The sequence below is a fragment of the Lactuca sativa genome, chromosome 1, assembly GCF_002870075.4.
Source record: "Lactuca sativa cultivar Salinas chromosome 1, Lsat_Salinas_v11, whole genome shotgun sequence".
Lineage (NCBI taxonomy): Eukaryota > Viridiplantae > Streptophyta > Magnoliopsida > Asterales > Asteraceae > Lactuca > Lactuca sativa.
This window is the reverse complement of record NC_056623.2, coordinates 11,123,435-11,142,628: the sequence shown is the minus strand read 5'-3', so window position 1 is coordinate 11,142,628 and position 19,194 is coordinate 11,123,435. Positions and strand designations below refer to the sequence as shown.

The 19,194-nt window shown below is 35.0% G+C and overlaps 2 protein-coding genes across 2 annotated transcripts; both read right to left on the bottom strand.

The window, feature by feature from the left end:
• Nucleotides 1-7,318: 7,318 nt before the first annotated feature.
• Nucleotides 7,319-14,138, bottom strand: LOC111911016 (26S rRNA (cytosine-C(5))-methyltransferase NOP2B). The gene is made up of 18 exons (XM_023906786.3): nucleotides 13,906-14,138; nucleotides 13,373-13,609; nucleotides 12,497-12,696; nucleotides 11,972-12,035; nucleotides 11,742-11,875; nucleotides 11,569-11,652; nucleotides 11,394-11,468; nucleotides 11,151-11,222; nucleotides 10,969-11,042; nucleotides 10,341-10,393; nucleotides 10,125-10,234; nucleotides 9,721-9,789; nucleotides 9,539-9,613; nucleotides 9,282-9,374; nucleotides 9,128-9,207; nucleotides 8,942-9,041; nucleotides 8,131-8,393; nucleotides 7,319-7,563 (listed from the first exon to the last, which is right to left on the bottom strand). Exons 2-18 carry the CDS (start codon nucleotides 13,599-13,601, stop codon nucleotides 7,497-7,499), a joined length of 1,842 nt encoding a protein of 613 aa, XP_023762554.1. The 5' UTR covers nucleotides 13,602-13,609; nucleotides 13,906-14,138; the 3' UTR covers nucleotides 7,319-7,496.
• A 2,579-nt stretch (nucleotides 14,139-16,717) lies between these two features.
• Nucleotides 16,718-18,937, bottom strand: LOC111911017 (BTB/POZ domain-containing protein At4g08455). The gene is made up of 2 exons (XM_023906787.3): nucleotides 18,512-18,937; nucleotides 16,718-17,393 (listed from the first exon to the last, which is right to left on the bottom strand). Exons 1-2 carry the CDS (start codon nucleotides 18,797-18,799, stop codon nucleotides 16,908-16,910), a joined length of 774 nt encoding a protein of 257 aa, XP_023762555.1. The 5' UTR covers nucleotides 18,800-18,937; the 3' UTR covers nucleotides 16,718-16,907.
• Nucleotides 18,938-19,194: the final 257 nt, after the last annotated feature.

Genomic DNA, 19,194 nt, shown 5'->3' with positions numbered 1-19,194 from the left:
TTGAATCGTAGTTAAAAGTCTTCTAAATTTTAACTTTAACTATAACGCTCTGTTTCGAATCGTTTTCCTAATTTGGGACTGTGACCTGAAGATAGGTTATCATAAGGCTTAGGGACTTTGGAAAAGAGATATCTAGACCCATTTAGGTACAGATAATATAATTAAGGTGATCCGGGAGTTAGGGTTGTGTCTTGGAGCCAAGGGGTAAATCGGTAAAGTGGCATTTCGAGATCTTTATGAATTTTGGATTTTCGTTCAAAAGGTTTTGAGGTGAGGATAAATTGATAGATGTGTAGAGCTTCTCGCCACCTTTCTGTGGATATAAAGAACGTCAAAAACGGAGTTGAAACAAAGAAGTTATGGCCGTTTGAAGTTGGAGTAGTTCGGGTGAGTGAAAGTTGACTTGTTGACTAAGCTCGTTTAAGGCTCACGACGTGAGCATGAAGTGCTCACGACGTGAGTAGCGTCTGATGCACCAAAACCATAATTTTTGGGTATTTAAAGGTATGGGATGATTAGGATTGTTTCTCCTAAGCCTCTTTCACTCCTAAGTCACTGAAAAACCCTAGATTCAGCCTTCTTGAGCCCTTGAGCCATTGTTGATGGTATTGGCATGCTATAGTGGTTGATTTCCTTGAAGAAGAAGAAGAAGAAGAAGAAGAAGAAGAAGAAGAAGCTATTGTGGAGGTTCCTTTGGACGAGATAAGCTCCTTCTAGTGGCACTTCTGAGTTCATCATCCTCTGTAAGTCTCAAAGATCCCACATTTCTCTTCTAATATTTCTAGATCTAGGTTATGGTTACCTTCTTTGCATGGGATCTTGAAGTATCATGCATGAGGTCCATAAAGTTAGCAACTTTATGGACCATTAAGTCATTTGTTGTGTTAGAACCCTTGGATCTGGATTTTGGTGCAAGTTATGGGCTCCAAGTTTGAATCTTGATGTTTATACCCATCTTTTGACCTAACTAGTATTTAAGTCATGTATTGGACATATGTGACTAAAAAGCTTCGATTTTTATGGTCCTTGAGGTCATGGAAGACCCCCTAGAGTGTCCCATGTTAAGGCTTAACGGATTAGGAGCTTAATGCTCATTTTTTGTCTGATCAGGACTCACGACGTGAGAACGTATTCGAGGAAGCTTCTGGGCCAAAGTCGCGACCTCACGATGTGAGCATAAGGTGCTCACGATGTGAGAACCTCCTGTGCAAGTTTTGGACTCTTTGAATGCTGGCTAGTTTGGTCTTGGACTTATCCTTTGGTTTGGGCTCATAATGGACTAAGGATTTTAGAGTAATGGACTTCTGGTTGGGCTTGCCTTGCTAGGCTTTCCCTAATGGGCCTTGGATGGTGAATTGGTCCTTAGTGGGCCCAATGGAGTTGGGCCTTGTTTGGGCCCAATGGAGTTTGGCCAATTGTGGGTTTGGTTGGTTAGACCATTTATGGGAGTAGTACTTTGTGGTGTTGTCATGGGAAACTATTAAAGAATGGTTTGGTTGTTGGTTCAGTTTGTGGAAGACGGTTCGTAGCAGCTGCAGCAATGGTGGAATTTATATGTCGTTCGAGGTGAGTTCTTCTCACTATATCAACAGGGTATAAGGCAACAATGTCGGCCCTTCTCGGATTTGTATTCAGGTTATTGAATGATATGCTTATTGATCTACATCCTGGTAGTTAGGATGGTGATATGCTTAGTGACCTGGTTAGGTCGGTATCCTGGTATATAGGATGATGTTATATTAGTGACCGATAGGTCTGTATCCTGGTTATAGGGTGTTGCTATGAATAGTGATCCGTTAGATTGGTATTGTGGACATGGGAAGGGATCCGAGTGGACATGGGAGCCCAAGTCCGAGATGCGGGAGCATTACCCAGATCTATTTGTCACAGCAGACTTCGAGGGTGAAGTCTAGGTCAAGTGGGGGAGAATTGTAACATCCTGAGATTTGGCAGGTATTCCCGACCCCTCTTCTACCTTTTCCTTGTCATTTTGGTCCTTGGGGTTGGAAGTGAAGAGCCAAGATAAGCGTATTAAGGTCCGCCTTAGTACGTCGGGTGTACACTTGAGTATGATGGGCATACTAATGTCTGGGTGAAACCCTAATATTTAGGGTTTGGGGCCTATATAGGCCACATAATGTGCACCCACACCTCTTTTACCTCAGCCTCCACAGATCAAACTCGTCTCTCTCAAACCCTAGCCTCCTCTTTGTGTTTTAAGCTAATTTTGGTGTGTTCTTAAGTGCCTTAGGAGGAAACCATTGCATCAAAGAGTTGAAGGAAGAGACCAAGCTTGTAGATCTGAAGTTAGCTTGTGCACAAGAAGCTCCAAAAGGTACAAAGCTCCAAAATTTATGCTTATTTGATTAGATCTCTCCATTTTGCTTTAAAATACCCATTTCTTGTCCCAAAAACCACAAGGTGGTGCATGTCGTGTTTTGAATGAAAAGAACTGTCCTTCTAGGCTCTTGAGGGGACCTTGAATGATAAAAATGAGGTCCCATCAGCTGAATGTGTCCCATGCATGGAAAATAAGGTCTTAATGGATTAAGACCAAGCATTTAGAACTTTATGGACGTCCAAAGTGATAAATTTCACGACTTTATGGATCCTAGGCATGTTAGGTCTTTGGATCTGAAGTTTGGGCTTAAGTGCTTAAGTCATTAAGCACTTAATAAGATTTTGGCAAAACGTCAAGTACGCCCGGCATAAATAGAGTACACCCAGTATACTGGGTCAACCACCCCGATAGTGGTCAATGTTTGGATGAGTACGCCCCGCGTACGTCCTCTGTTTGGGTTTTTGTCAAATGGGCTTCGAATTTGGGGTGTTTATGGTCTAATGGATTTGGGCCATTGTTGGACTCTGTAAATGAGATATTTTGGGTTAGATAGTGATAGTGGATCATGGGGTTAGGCCCAATTTGGTAAATTGGGCCGATGATGGGCTTTTATATGGACATTCAAGTCAAGAATTGGGTATTTGGGCCTTGGCCCAATAACGTGAGTGGACTAAATGAATGGTGTGGACATTTAGTCAAGAAGGTTACTTTGGGTATTAATTTTGGTGTTTATTGTGTAATAGTTTGGGATTCACGGTAAGATAGCAGTTGGAGATTTGCAGTATTTCAGCACTACTAGCGAGGTGAGTTATCGTCACTTTATCAATAAGGTCTAAGGCACCAAGGCCGGCCCTTATGGATTGTATCTGGTTATGGCATGATATGTTTATTGGTTTGCATCCTAGTATTTAGGATGAGTTTATGTTATGCTTAGTGACCTGGTTAGGTCAATGTCCTTGTTATAGGACGGTATTATGCAATATGCTAGTATGACCTGTTAGACTGGTATCCTGATAGACAGGATGGTATTATGTGTTATGTGGTATGGTCTGTTTTAATCAATTGTTGTCTATAGACTGTTATGTGATTATATGTTATATATGTGCACATGTTTGTTTGGCGGTTAAGGCTTATCTGCTTTGTGCGAAGGCCAATAGACCTGGGCATTCCAACCTGTTGGTTGTGGGCCATGAGTATTCCATCCCGAGGATGATTGGACTCATAGTATGTGGGCATTCCATGTAACGACCCGATTTTCACGTCCGAAAATTTCGTTTTAAAAACATTACTTTAGAAAACATTAATAATTAAAATATTGTTTGATCAAACCATAACACAATGTAAACCATGTCCAAAAGCCAAATCATACAACCACACGGATTTGCTCGATTCCAGTCCATGCCATTCATAGATCTGGGTTCCTAGAGCATGAATCACGCGTAAAGTTTCCAACTTTACGTGTAGATATTCGCCCATAAGGGTTTTAGGGTTCAAAATGCCTCAAAATGGTAGATCTAGGGTGAACAACCAAAATGGGTCCAAAAAGGCAGTAGATCTGAGCTCCTGGAGCTCACCCATGCCTAGATCTAAGGGTCAACCAGCTTATTACAAACCCTCAAACATACACAAGCTTGGAAATGGTTCAAAGAGGACTTAAATAGAGCTATAAGGGACAATAAGCTTACAAACAGAGAGGAAACGAGTTATACCTCAGGGGAAATGTTGGAATGACACAGAGATGCTTGGCCTCCTACTCCTCTTCTTGATTCACTCTTCTTTCTCCTCAAAACTTCAAGAACACCACAAAAACACTTCAAACTCACAAGGAAACAAAGCTAGAGAGAGGTATAGAGCTCTGGTGGTGAATGGGGGCGAAATTGGGGAGGAAAGAGAGTTTAAATAGGGTGTAAACCCTTGAAACTTAGGGTTTCATCCAACAGCAGCGACTCGTCAAGTCCGGAATATGGACTCGCCGAGTCACCAACTTAAATGTGTCCCGGGTCCCAAATCTACTCAGCGAGTCGGGCCTATGACTCGCCGAGTCCAAGGCTAAAAAGAAGAGAATACTCGAATAAGATTTACGTACCAGGAACCAGGTGCTACATTCCAACCAGTTGGTTGTGGGCCTGGGGTATTCGAACCTGATGGTTGACTGGACCCATAGTATGTTGTTTATGATTGTATGTATTTTATCGTCGGTATGGGTATTTTGGGGGTAGCTCACTAAGCTTTCGGGCTTACAGTTTCAGTTTGTTGTTTCAGGTACTTTTGGTGATCGCGGGAAGGCGATCGTACCGCTCATCCTGCTGTTATGACTTTATGATTTAATACTGGGATACTCTGATAATTATTATTTTGAAAAAAACAAACTATGTAATGTTCAATGGTTTTAAGTATTTTGAAAAAGTTTAAAATTGGCTTAAATTTTATGGGTGCTACATAAATACATACCAGGAACCAGGCGTTACAAACATGCCTCCATAATCATTTCTAAACCTCATCGTCAATTCCTCTTAAACCCTAACAAAAGTTTTGATTATTCTTCGATTAATATGAGGTTCCAACACTAAGGTATGTTGTTTTAAGTTCCTAACTCCATCTTCTTCTTCATCTAGGTTAAATTCCTAACTCCATCTTCTTCTTCATCTAGGTCAAATTCCGTCTATAAAAGTGAAAAAAAAAAAAAAAAAAAAAAAAAAAAAAAAAAAAAAACCCTTGTATAGGGATTCAATACTAAGCTTTCGGAAGGGATTGTAAAGAAGAAGGGAAGCTTTTACCTCCGTTTGTGAATTCCACCATTGAAGAGCTCAACTTTTCTTTAGGTTGAAGATGAAGTGAAAAATTCAAGCACACATCACAAATTCAAGCATTCGACTCGTACATTCCTTCCATATCTCAAGTTTGATGCATGAATCATAAGATTGTTTGACTAAAAACATGTGGCCTTGAGTTAGGCACGTGAGCAGTTACTAAAAGAGGGAAAGACATCATTTTTCAAAGGAGATAGTTTTTGGGAGCAACGTCTAGCGACTTTGGAGGATTTTTGGGGAATTCTTGAAGGCTACTAATCATTGCAAACGCTTTTGATTTCCTTTTGTAAGCATCAAACATTTCAATTCCATCTTTATTCTTGTTTGATATTTCTTAGCCATGTGGCTAAGAAACCCTAGTTTCTAGTTCATGTTCAAAACATCTTGATTATTTGACTTGAAGTATGTGATTTGATGTTTATGTTTTTGTTTAAACTAGAAACCTTGAATTTGATTTGTGTTTGATTGACCACTTTCATGAATTGATTTTTTATGTAGTTAATAAACTTTTAGGGTACCTAATAGTTCTATTGATTTAATAATTGGTAACAAACAATAAGTTTTATTATTGTAAAACATATATAAAATGTTTTCATAGTTTCGAGCGTATGAGAAGAAATGAACATAGTTGGGAAGCTTGTACAAAACTTAATGTGGTTTTTCAATATAATCTAAGAGCATGTTTAGGTTGAATTAGAAAAGCTAGGTCCAGTCAAAAAGCATGTTTTTGTTAGATAATTCAGCAATTGAGAAGTATTAGAACGTGTTAATATCTTTCAGTACCAACATAAAATAACAATCATGAATTACATCAAGTCATAATCAAGTTAAATGTCAACATTGAGAACTAGAACTGCAACCATTTCAACAACTTGTTTACAAATCTATTTCATTTTCTAGATGTTTTCAAAATAGATTGTTATTTTTATTATTTTACTTTTGCAAACAAATCCCAATTTGTGACCAAAATACCTTACACAAAGAGGTATAGATTTTTATCATATGTCTCTATGGTTCAACCCTGCTTGTCGTGTACTACTTTTTAGTGCATTAAAACAGTGTATTTGGAGTCCTTTGTATCTCTATTATTTGTTGGGTTTGACACGCCTAACACACCTCTTACCCTCCGTTTAAAAATTTGACCATCCATAGATCTGTCGATGTCAACAGTGTTCTCATCTACAAAATCCCTCCGTTTTCTAGATATGCAAAACAAGACCGATGCAATAGATTTGTCCCTCTTCCGCCACCAATGTTCATTGCTTTCTCTTTCATTAGTGGTGGCCGTAGCTTTCTCAATCCAGATTTATATCTCGATCTGGATGAATTCCAATGGGAAACAATGTTGAGATAGTGGTGGCAAACCACCGACATTCTCATTTGGTGAATAAGGAGGCTCGATGAGGTATTGCTCTGTAGTGTGGTGATTTGTAACAGGTATAATGGTCAGCTGAGGTGATGCTCGACGATACAAGGGTGATGAAGGTGGGTTTTTTGGTGGTGTAAGTATGGTGATTTGTAGCGGGTAAGATGGTCAATGGTGTTTTCTCAACTGCAATGGTAGTAGAGGAAGGTGAAGTTGGAAATATATATATATATATATATATATATATATATATATATATATATATATATATATATATATATATATATATATATATATATATTGACAAAGGGTGTTGGTGGTGGTTGAAGCATTAAGATAGAAGAGATAGGAGACTCTTTTTTTTAATTTTTATTAATAAAAACAATACAAAAAAATAATAAATAAATAAATAAAGAATCAAATATAAAGGTATATTCGTCTTTTCAAATGTATGGTAACCAAAATCACTAAAAAGATCCAAAATTAGGCCTCTAACACACCACCAAACCTTTTTGGATCAAAATTGCAGAATTTTGACAACCACAGGACCATTTTTGCAATTTTGTCCCAAAAAAAAGGAATATATGGGCAAGACTTTCATATTTAGTAAACTGTAAACTAAATTAACAAAACAAAAAGAGTGAGGGAGAGTGGTCATCCTATCTTTCAAGCAAAACCAAACCAAGACTTTGATTTGCTTTCTAATAACGTCTAAATAAATAAGTAAATACTTGGTAAAATCATTCAATGTGGAAACAAGGGGGGCATGGAGAGCATAAATAAAAAGCAAGGACAATAATAGAATCCATAAAAATTAACCTGGCTAAATTAAAAACAAAACCCAAATACAATACAGATTCTATTATAATATAATATAAATAACAAGAAAGAAATAAAACATCAAGTAATAAATAAATATATAATTTGGAACAAAATTTTGGCCATGGCAGAACTAAATGGGTCTGGGTCTGGGTCTAGTCTACCTTTTCTTGATTGAGGATTTTGTTTTCTTCTTTGCTTCTCTTAGAGCTTCTCTCTTCTCTTCCCTGCATCACCATAACCATAAGCATCATATTCATGGATACAAAATTATTAAACCACATTAATTTTTTAATAATTCTATTTATTTTTGTGCATCCTACTTTCATTTACTTATATTATTACTTTCAACTTTTTTTCTATATCAAGAATCTACACAATTATTACATCACTCTTTTTCTTAAAATACAGAAAAGCAAAAAGCAGTTTCAAGGCTTCATCAATTTAGCCACTAAATTATTTTTTCTACAACAATTAAACAACTATATTTTTTTTATTCGTTCAAAAAACAATCATCCTCAAAAGTTACATTCACCACTTTTCAAATAAGCCACTACTGCTAATTTGATAAAACAGTTGCCCTTTTCTAAAAGGTCGAAAGGAGTATATTATAATGATTTAATCACTACAGGAATTAGTTAAGTGTAAAATAATGAAAGTATAACCGATTTGTAATTTTCAAAATCCAGTTGCCTTATATAACATAATACCAAAGAGACATATATGGTGTGTGTGTGTGTGTGTGTGTGAGAGAGAGAGAGAGAGAGAGAGAGAGAGAGAGAGAGAGGATGTACCTGGCTTTTGAGATCTCTTCTCTAGGAGGAGGTTTATATTTCTTCCTCTTCTCAAAAGTGGCAGGTTTTTCTTCTTGTTTTTTTCTTTTAAGAGAAGCATCATTTGAGTTTTTTTTCTCTTTTCTCAGAACCTCTTTCTTTTGTTTTTGTTGAGGAATTTCTTCTTCCATGATTTCAGAACCTTCTTCCACCTCTTCTTCTTCTTCTTCTTGTACTTCAGAATATGTTCCAGGAACTCCCTTTGAATTACTCATTTTTTTCAACTGCAATAATAATATCAACATAAATAAACATAAACCACCGATTCATTAATAACTCTACAACCATTCAGAATACAAATTATTACATTTATAAACCATTTACTACGACTTATCGTATTTGTTTGGTCAAATTTTATAATCTCATAAACATCAATAATAGTTAAATCCCAAGTGTGGGTATTTAAAAATCTTCACAAGTTCAAAAAAACACTACAAAACTTAACTCAACTAAATGGGCCCAAAATATGGATTTATAAAAGAAAATTGTGAATCGCGTTGAATTTTTATATAAACTTATATACTTTTAATATATGGGCTATATGCATAAAATAGCAATGTACATCTATGTATTAGTGTATTATAGCATCCTACTTTCATTTCTTTCTATTACATCTTTGAATTTTCGGTTTTTTTTTTTAATTTTATTTAGCATTAAAGCATTCTACTTAAAAAATCTACCCAACCACAGCATTGTGACATCATACTTTTGGTTTGTTGTTGCTATTGTGTATGTATAATATAATATAATATAATATAATATAATGGGATACCTTTGCAACAAAAAAGCCATCCATGTTATGAACATGTGGATAGAAACGTCTTGTCTTTTCCAATGATGGATGAAATCTGCGTTCCCTAAATCGAACAAACCTACATAGTACATACAAAAAATACAAATTCTTTAAGACAAAAAGATTCATCAAATTTTTTTTTTAAAAAGTAAATAAATAAAATACCCTGGGCGACCAAAATCTAGTCCACATGGCACGAGTTTTACATCCCTCTTCTTCAGTGCATAGTCTATAACATCTTCATTCTGCAAGATCACAATAAAGTGTTTATTGTCTGGATAAAAGAAAGATGTTTGAAAATAATTAAAAAGAATGATACCTCAATAACCATCAAGGAGCATGTGGAGTAAACCACATAACCCCCTGATTTTGAATTTGCATCCACCATGTCAATTGCTGCAAGTATTAGTTCCTGCAAATCAACAAATTTAAAATGGAGCTCTTATACAACAATAATAATAACAACATAACTTAGCAACTTTCTCTCACTAATTTATGACATTTATAAAGTTCTAGAAGAATATTAAGAGGTGTGTAAAAGTGAATAGCATACTGCATACATAAGACTTTGGGTACCTTTTGTAGACGTGAGAAGTTCTGTACATCAATGGCATTTTTAGAGGTTTTGACAGATTCATCTTTAGATATAACCTGTAAAAATTATATAAATAAATAAATACTCTTATTAAACTGTAAAAGAAAGGACTAGATTACTAGAAACAAGCATATGATATGAGCATATAATGCTTTAGGCTTACCCCTGTACCACTGCAAGGGGCATCCAACAAAACCCTGTCTGCTGTGTTATGTCCCAATACTTTTGGGAGCTGAAATCAAATCAAATCAAAAAAAAAAGTGAATCATTTACCAAAATGCCCATAAATGGAAACTCAATATAAAAATATGAGACTGAACAATATTTCTAGAGCAATTTCCAATGATGAAGTGATGAGGATGAGGGCTTTCACATCTTTTGAATAGACGAGAGATTGTAGCCTTTTTGGGTGGCACAAAAAATAGCAACTTATGTCCCATTAAGGCATTAACATCAGTAGTATTAAGCTTCATCTCATTAAGTTATATATATATATATATATATATATATATATATATATATATATATATATATATATATATATATATATAAGTTAGAAAAACTAACCTCCTTCCCATCATAGCTGCATACTACAGTATTTGTAACACCCAATCGTTGTAAATTAGATGTTAGTTTACTAAGCCTCTTCTCCTTCATCTCATTAGCATAAATAATACCTAATCATAGGGTGGTTGGTTAATTAGATAAAATTTATATAAAATATATTTTATATCCAAATGACATCACAAAGAAATTGTGTAAATGTGAAAAGAAAGAGCATACCAGTGTTTTTCATAAGAGCTGCAATGTATGTGGTTTTACCACCAGGAGATGCCCTACAACAAGTAAAAGTTGTTTTTCAAAAAGCAGATAGGCATACAGGTTCAAATCTGATACTAAAATGTGTATTAAAACAAAGAAAGTATATAAAAGCTAATTATCAATAAAACTGAAATGAATTACAATGCTGTTATGCATCAACTTATGTCACATAGGCTAGGCAAGGGCAATATGGGAAATGCAATAAATGAAGAGAATCTCATTAGTTCAGGGGCAATTTAGGTATTTTATAGTTTGTTAGGTCAGTTACTCAGTTAGTATAAGAGGGTTGTGAGTATGCGGAGTGAGGTATCAATCTTCTGTGTTAAAATCTGGAATTTATTCCTTGGGAGAGTAGCTATCTCGAATCAGCCAACCTATCTTTAGTTCTTGTAATCTTTTGGGTATATTTGAGGTTATCAATCAATATTTGAAGTTGTGGATGCTTTTTGTGTTATTGAATCTGCTCTTATAAGTCCAGTTCATAACAAATTCCTTCCAAACGCCCAAAAGCTTTTAAATCTTTTTTTATAGTGTAACAAGTTTTGAAGGTATTTTGGAGATAAAATGTAAAAATATGTTAGATACTTACGCCATATCAACAATCCGTTCCTTCTCTTGAGGAGCAAGGGCCATTACAGGTAGAAAAGAGCTTGCGCTTTGCACCTATAAAGAGTAAACAAAACCAAAAGTTAGAAGAAATAAGCAAATCTTACAAAATTAAAAAATAAAAAAAATAAAAAAATAAAAAAAATTTAACTAGGAAATAAGTACCATATAATGACCAGCCATATATTCTGGAGTTGCACCATATGGCACCTGATGATCATATACAACCAAGCCAACCTGTTGTTGTTCAAGGGGCAATTAGTGAAACATCACAAAACAATAAGGTAGTGTTTACTATGCAGTAATCAAAGGGGTGATGGAATGGAATGAACCATTCCATTCCTTCTCTCTTCCATCGTGACCAAACACTACCTAACTTTATAAAAAAAGAAGATGAATGATCCTTACCTTTGACCACTTGCTTAAAGGATCCAAGTTGATACCTCTATTCAACAAAACACCAGCCAAGTCTCGTCTCCGTGTCTATATATCATCATCAAAAATTGGAGCTACATAAGTATTATACCAAAAACCATGCTATTAAAAAGAAAACAAAAAAATAAATAAGTTTTATATCAATCACCTTTAATGTATTGGTACGTAGGGTGATTGGTCGAGGCTTTTCAAAAGCTTCAATTAGTTCCATAAGTTCAACAGGTGGAAACATCTGCACAAAATGTAATAATTAGAAACAATTAGAATTTGGCAAATGCAGAAATTATCATACAAAATATCAAAGATTTAAACTTAAATTACCTCAACAAATGAAGAAATAAGGAACTCATTGTAGCCATAATATGATCCTAAGTCCAACTTAAGTTGCTCTATATACTGCTTTCTTGTTGCTCCCTCTTGCCTCAAAGAACTAAAATTTGAGAGAATCCTAACAACTGGACAGTTTAATTTAAAATATGTTATAAAAATGGAGATGAGAATATAGGGGTATAAATGGAAAATGAGTTTTTTAATCACACGATAAGACTCACTCTCTTTTATTCTTTGTTGGAGACCGGTGAGATCAGGGGGTCCACAGGCTTCCTCTTCAAGTTCCTATAGTAAATGGATTTAAAACGCATGAAACAATACTCTTATAATTAATGAAACTAAAAAAACTGAGCAAATTAAAACTCATCAAAACCCAAATAAGATTATACTTAAGGAAATATATTTTTTAGTTGTATTTAGATAATAAACTAGAATCGTGAAATTTTGAAAAGATTTGTTACTAAATACTTTGGAAATAAAATGGATGATATCGCCACTTCCCATTCCATTCCATGATAGAATGAAAAAAGCTAAGTAACAAAAAACGACACAGTAAAAGGAATCGCATTTCCTTAAGAATGTTCATGCCATTCCATCATACAAAACAAACAAGTTTTTTTTCATTCCAACGGAATTACCCATTCCATTCCATCCTGGATTCCGTCATATACCAAACACTACCCAAGTAAATGCAACATAACATGTCATTAAGCACAAATGAAAAAAAAAAAAAAAAAGCAGTAAACCTCCTGTGTTGGCAATCGAAACTCATCAGGTTGTTCTTTGATATTAAGTTGTAGCTCATCTTGTCCCTCTTGTTGTACTATCGCACTTTCTCTGTCTATAGCTGCAGATTCTGCCTGAGGATCACGATCGGAATCAGAACCGGAATCCAATTCCGAATCAGATCCAGAATCCAATTCCGAATCTGAACCTGACCCCTTAACTGTAAACAAATAAAACCAACCAAAAAATAACTAACACTGGGATAGATACAATACAACTTCAAATTGCATAGTATATTATATGATTTGAAAAATGAAACATAACATATTAAAGTGAAAGATTGTTTTTTAAAAAAATTCAAGAAGGTCCTCAATGTCCATCAAGTATTGTTTGTTTTTGACTTCACAGAGTTGGTGTAAGCTGTCTATGGTTTTTCTTGTTTACTTAATACAGAAACAATGACTGGATAAAAGGATGTAAAGGAAAGGAGGCTTTCCCCATTAAGTCCAAACTTTTTACATATTTGCCCTCATATTTTTGTTCCTTTCAGTACCAAGTTTGTCGTGTTGTTCTATAATATTTTTGAACATCAGCACATGGGGAAAAAAAGTCTAGAGGTGCCAACAAAGGCAGATCGGGCAGTTTGGGTAACATCTCAATACAGATTTGGGTCAAAGATGCAAGTTTTAATACATGTCAAACGGGTCAGATTGACCCATATGGTGCGTGAATATGGAACAATTTCTTCCGCACTTCCAGATAAAGTTCGTTCAATTAGTTCTTGTATGTGAGTGATTCATCGCCACATTTAAGTTGTTACCTTTACCTAATTCACTTTGATAGATTATTGTTTCAACAAGCATAATCCTTGAGTCCAATAGTTACAATTGAAGTACCTTCATCGTCGTTGCCTCCTAAAACATCGCGTGCATATGTATCATCCCCATCCAACGAAAGTTCCGACCCCGAATCCCCACCTTCATCACTATTGATACTCTGCTGTTGTTCCAGTTCTTCGTCTTCCATATCAGACTCGCTCAGAATATCATTTTTCTTTTTGCTCTTGACAGAAACAATCTCCTTTCTGTTTGGTTTCTTCTGTGACTTTTTGCCTTTAATAGCCATTGAAGCCACTAAAGAATGTAAAACCAGATTAGCACAAAAGGAGTCCAGAAATTGAGCATTTAATGAAATTTAAGTTTCATAAATCATAAAACTCTAAACATCAACATAAAAAGTCAGATCAAAGCTATACCAGCAGAGGCTGACGAGAAAAATCGAAATCGCAGGCTCTAAGCTAGAGAGACAAGGGACGAAGAGAAGTCCAAAAAAAGAAATCGCAACTAGAAGACGTGGAAGGAAGAAAGGCGGGGAATGCGTTTGCAGGAGAGAGAGAGAGAGAGAGAGAGAGAGAGAGAGAGAGACTCACCAAAGATTAGGGAAGTTCTTGTCGGAGGAAACGCAGGCTGACGACGTCGGGGGAGAAAGGAGAAGACGTCGAGGTGGAGAACCGGAGAAGAAGAATGCGTCGGCTTGGTAAAACCAGGGCCTAATGTGTTCTTGCAAATAGGGTTTTCCGGTAGTAAATGAGGCGGGAATGCGTTATGGTAAGAGGATTAGGGTTTAAAGGATCGAAGCCCGCTGATATTTTGTTGTTGCACACCCAGGATACTTTACTTTTTAAATTGTTTGTTTTGGTTCAATTGAGCCGTTGCTTAATTTTAAACCTTAAAAAAATTTTGTTTTTTATGAAAATTTTCGAATAAAAATAAAAATTTTAAAACGCTTTAGCTGAATTTTGTTTCTTCTTACAAAATAAAAATTTTCTGTTTTCAAAATTATATATAAATTAAAAACATGATTCATATAGTTTTTCAAAGTTTTCTAAAACTCTAAGATAGAAAATAAAAAACTTTATCGTTTTCAACCAAACGAATTTTCTAAAATTTTATTGAATATTGAAAATAAAAACTCAATTCTATTTTTTGAAAATATTTTTTTGAAAAATGAAAACAGATTTCCACTACAAAACGCACCCTTAATTTTTTTTATTTTTTGTTTAAAATAAGATTTTTTTAATAAAATCTTTAGACTTTAGTAGTAGGTTTGCTGATAAAATTTCTGTAATACACAAATTTCTTCAAAAAAAACGTTATTTTTTTCCGATAAAACTCAAGTTTAACAATTATTATTGTTAGACCAACTTTCTTGTTTTGGGTCACAGCTTTAATGTGTTTATTGTAACTTGTCATTCTTGATATAGGAAAATTGAGGCTAGGGTTGATGTTCTTCACCATGATTAAGAAAAATCAATTTAAAATATCAAGTTAGTGTGAAGGATATCTTTCACCATCAATAATTTTTAACCATCATGCAAATAGATTTTAAATCAAAATTATAACACTTTTTTTTAAATAAATAAAAAATATTCTTAATAAAAATTTGAAATATTTAAATAAACATTTTGGTAAACATATGGTGTCAAAACATAACATAAATTCGTTTAAACATAATTGGTTTCAAAAATATGTACGTGGGAGTCTCCGATTAAAATAACATCAGGAATCTTTAAAACACTTGTGTGGAACTATTTTTTTTTTCCTCCTCTTGATGGAATGAGTTTTCCCTCCATTTATGGGAAAAAATTTCATATACAATTTCAATTCTTTCGCAAAAGTTGAACCAAACATAGAAAAGTTGTGGAGTTGGATTACAATTCCCCTTAATTCCATAGAATTCCAGCAAAACAAATATTCATTATCGCCTTAAATAATAGTTAGGTAAGGGTGCCAAACACCATATTTAAAATAAAAATAGGTTTAAGTGTTTTTAAATTGTTAGATGAGATATTTTTTCAAGATTATTCTTTCTACAATAGCTCTAATACATAGTTGTTTGTTACAAAGTACATGCCTAAATTGATTTTGCTTAAAGAGACTTTTTTGTCCCGTTCATTAGTTCAGATCCAATGGATTTTGATTGAGTTGATCCAATCTAATTATCCATTGAATATTGGATTTGCTTAGGGGTGCAAACGAGTCAAGCTACTCGCGAGCTACTCGAGATCGGATCGTTAAAAGCTCGACTCGAAACCGATTTTTAACGAGCCCGAGTCGAGCTCGAGCTTAATATTAAGCTTGTTTATTAAACGAGCTCGAGCTCAAGCCTATGTCACAAAGCTCGATTAGGCTCACGAGCCTAAACGAGCCTTTATATAATATTATTTATTATTACTTATATATATTAAAATAAAAACATATTAGGGGAATTATGAATTTCGGGTATTAGTAAACGAGCTTTTTAACGAGCTCGAGCCGAGCTTAAGCTTATTTAGGCACTCCCGATAAAAACGAGTCGAGCCCGAGCTCGAGCCGAGCTTGTATAACTCTTTACGAGCTCGAATCGAGCCGAGCTCGAGCTCGAGCCTCATATAACTTAAACGAGCCCGAGCCGAGCCTGGCCAGGCTCGGCTCGGCTCGTTTGCACCCCTAGATTTGCTCAATCGATGCAATCCAATTCATTAGACTGGAAGGCATATTCACATTTTACCACTCACTTTTTTAGTGTCACATGTGTTTTCTCCTCACTTACCTTCACTCATCAAAAGCTAGGAAATTATCATATTTCTCTACCTTTTAATTTTAATTTTTTATTTTTTAAAATATATTTTATACAAATATGATACTGGTTTTGTAAGGAATTAAAAATCATAAAGTTTAATATATTTTTTATAATTTTTAGTACTTATATAATCCAATCACATGAGGAGAAAGAAGGCAGGTAGCCACCCCTCACCCCTTCCCCATTGTGGTCGAACCGCATTGCCGGTACTATATTTCCGGGAGTGGTTTAGTCCCCCCACACCACTCCCTATAGTCTTATATACAATCGAATCAAATTATATCGATCCGGCTTGTTTTGTATACCTAGGATCGTACGATTAGGATCGCGATTTTGAGACCTATGCTAAAAACTATATTCTTCTATTATAATCTTATTTAAGTTTTTTAATAGTTTGCTGGAGATGTTTTCTAGAAACAGTTTCCACTCAAATGCATTCAGGGATTCTCTTTGTTGTTGTTATTTAAGGGATTCTCTTTGTTGTTGTTGTTATTTAAGTTTTAATAAGTTTTTACTATTAAGTTTAATTTTTTATTTTTGTAAATGAAAAATCCATTAGCTATGCCTATAATTAAATAACGTATTGCGTATAGTCAAAACTATAAGTATAATATAAAAAGTTAATATGAAATTCATTTCATTACTACATGGCAACAAAACATGATAATCAAATGTAACAACTCATCCCAATACTTTTGCTTTATCAGATTATCTATTCCTACGTTATGGATTATGCTAAAAAAACAAAAACAGAAAAACAAAAAAACAAAACAACAAAACAAAACGGATACCATACACTCATGTAACAATCTAACGGCGTTTTATTACCTTATCTTCATGGCTATCAGCAGCAGCAGCAGCGGTATTAACTTGTTTAGACAAATATGCTTCATAAATTTCCACAACAATCCGTGGATCTTTCTCCACAAGCTCCATATATTCTTCACGTTTACTTACCTTCTCCATGTTATCCAAAATTATCGATAATGAGGCATCAAGCAAGTTGTTTGCATTATGCTGATGAGCAAACGAATAGCTTAAAAGCGAACTCTCCCAGTTGAGTTTCGAAATCAAGAATTTCTCACAGTAAATCTTGAGATGTTTTACTTCATATTTGTCAGCCAACACTAAAAGATCACATGCCATTTCATCATCAAGACTTGCTTCCGCTGTATACAAATAATTCACAAATGCACGCAGAGCATCATATGATACATCGCTTATTTTGATGGTCCCACTCAGGCTTTCTTCCATTTCGGTTTCAAGCATGGCTCGGAATACTGGGGAACGACTCGTCTGTTCATCAAAATAATATAAAATCACAACCAATTCATCGGTATAAACAAAGCATTAGTACCTTTCTCTTGTTTTTCAACTTGAGTTTACCTTTTTATTGTGGTGTGCAAATTGCGGGAAAGACAATGTACTTTGCCTTTTTTTTTTACCGATATGGGCAATGTACCTTTTATTTTGACCAAGTTTGACCAAAACCGGCTTTTTTGTTGGTTATCAAAAACCCTAACCCTATAGCCTAGGCTGATTTTTACAACACTGAGATAAGTATGTTGTTGTTTCTAACTTTGCAAATATAAATTTTATTCTCCTTTTGCTTATAAAAGACCAAAATTGCCCTCACATTCCTATATCCATATGAGCTCTTAGGTCAATACTTGTGGTTTGTGGATATGGTCTACACCGCATGGTCTCTTTGCAGATATATATAACAATAAATTAGTAGGATTAACAGAAAGCATATCATTCACCTAACACCAAAATGCTTCATGAAATTAGACATTACAATGACACTTCACTTAACACCATAGTGCTTCATGAATTTTGAAAGCATATCATTCACTTAACCAACCCTGTAGTGCTCACCAATCACCATCCTTATTTTCATCAGCTGAATCCATGGAAGAGCTAAATTACTCATTGAGCATAACTTCATTAAAAGCTCATCTTTCCGGTTTGAATTCCTTAAAGTGTTGACTGTCTATGTGTTTATATCTTGATTCCAATTTATTCATGAAACTGGAAAGATCAGATTGAATTCCACAAACTACAAAGATAAAAGATGTAATTACTTTTAGATCCGTACCCAGGTAGCCTTAAGGATCCTTATATTTCATTAGGAAATTGAAAAATGAATCTTAATCCATATTCGTTGAACAAACCCTAGCTACTCCCTCATTTCCTTGTTCCAATTTGAGGCGTCAAGGACAATTCAACCTTCAAAATTGAATTAATGACTACACTGTCCACTTGTCCAGACGGGATTCTAACCACATTATACCTAACAAAAGCTAGGCTGCTAGCACAGTACCAGATTGGATCATGATCACTTGGTGAATTTGAAATTATTATGTTTCTACAGCAAGTCTAAACAGTGGATTAATTTCGGATAAATTACTGACCAGAACGGCCTTATTGGCTGGAACAGGAACAGAATTGGCCACAGGTTTGCCGGAATCTTCGTCAAAAGCCACCAGAAGTACGTCGGTGAAGCATGGGGTTGTAGATCGGTGGTAATGGTGGGAGCGGGAGTCCACAGGGGACCAAAAACGGAGAAAGTTAACTTTTGATTTTAATTCTTCGATCTCACGCTTCAGTTCTTCCTCAGTCTCGCTCGCCTCCTCGTAGCACTCTCTGCACGTGCCGGCCTCAGCAGCGCCGTACTCATCTTTGCAAGACACACACTTCATCGTCTCCGACGACGTTGACTGCTTTCCGACTCCTTAGCTTACGTTGGATAGCGGCGGCGGTGGTGGTGATGATGGTGCTGCTAACGTGCATTTCTATTAAAGATTTAAATCTGTGGTGGGTTTCGTCAAGTTGTCCGATGTAAATTGTAAAAGCAAAGTGGGCCATTCGGACTGCATTGCATCATCTTATCGCATACCGATTTAATTTTTAAATTTTGTTATTTGTTTATTTATTTATTTTACTAAATTTCAAAAGAGATAATGACCTAGAAAAGATATAATATACTTTTTGATTCCTAACATTTGGTCACTTAAGATATTTTTTTGTTTATATTTGTCAAATCGACTTGTTTAACTTGACATATTTAGTTTTTATGATAACTACTACAGATAAA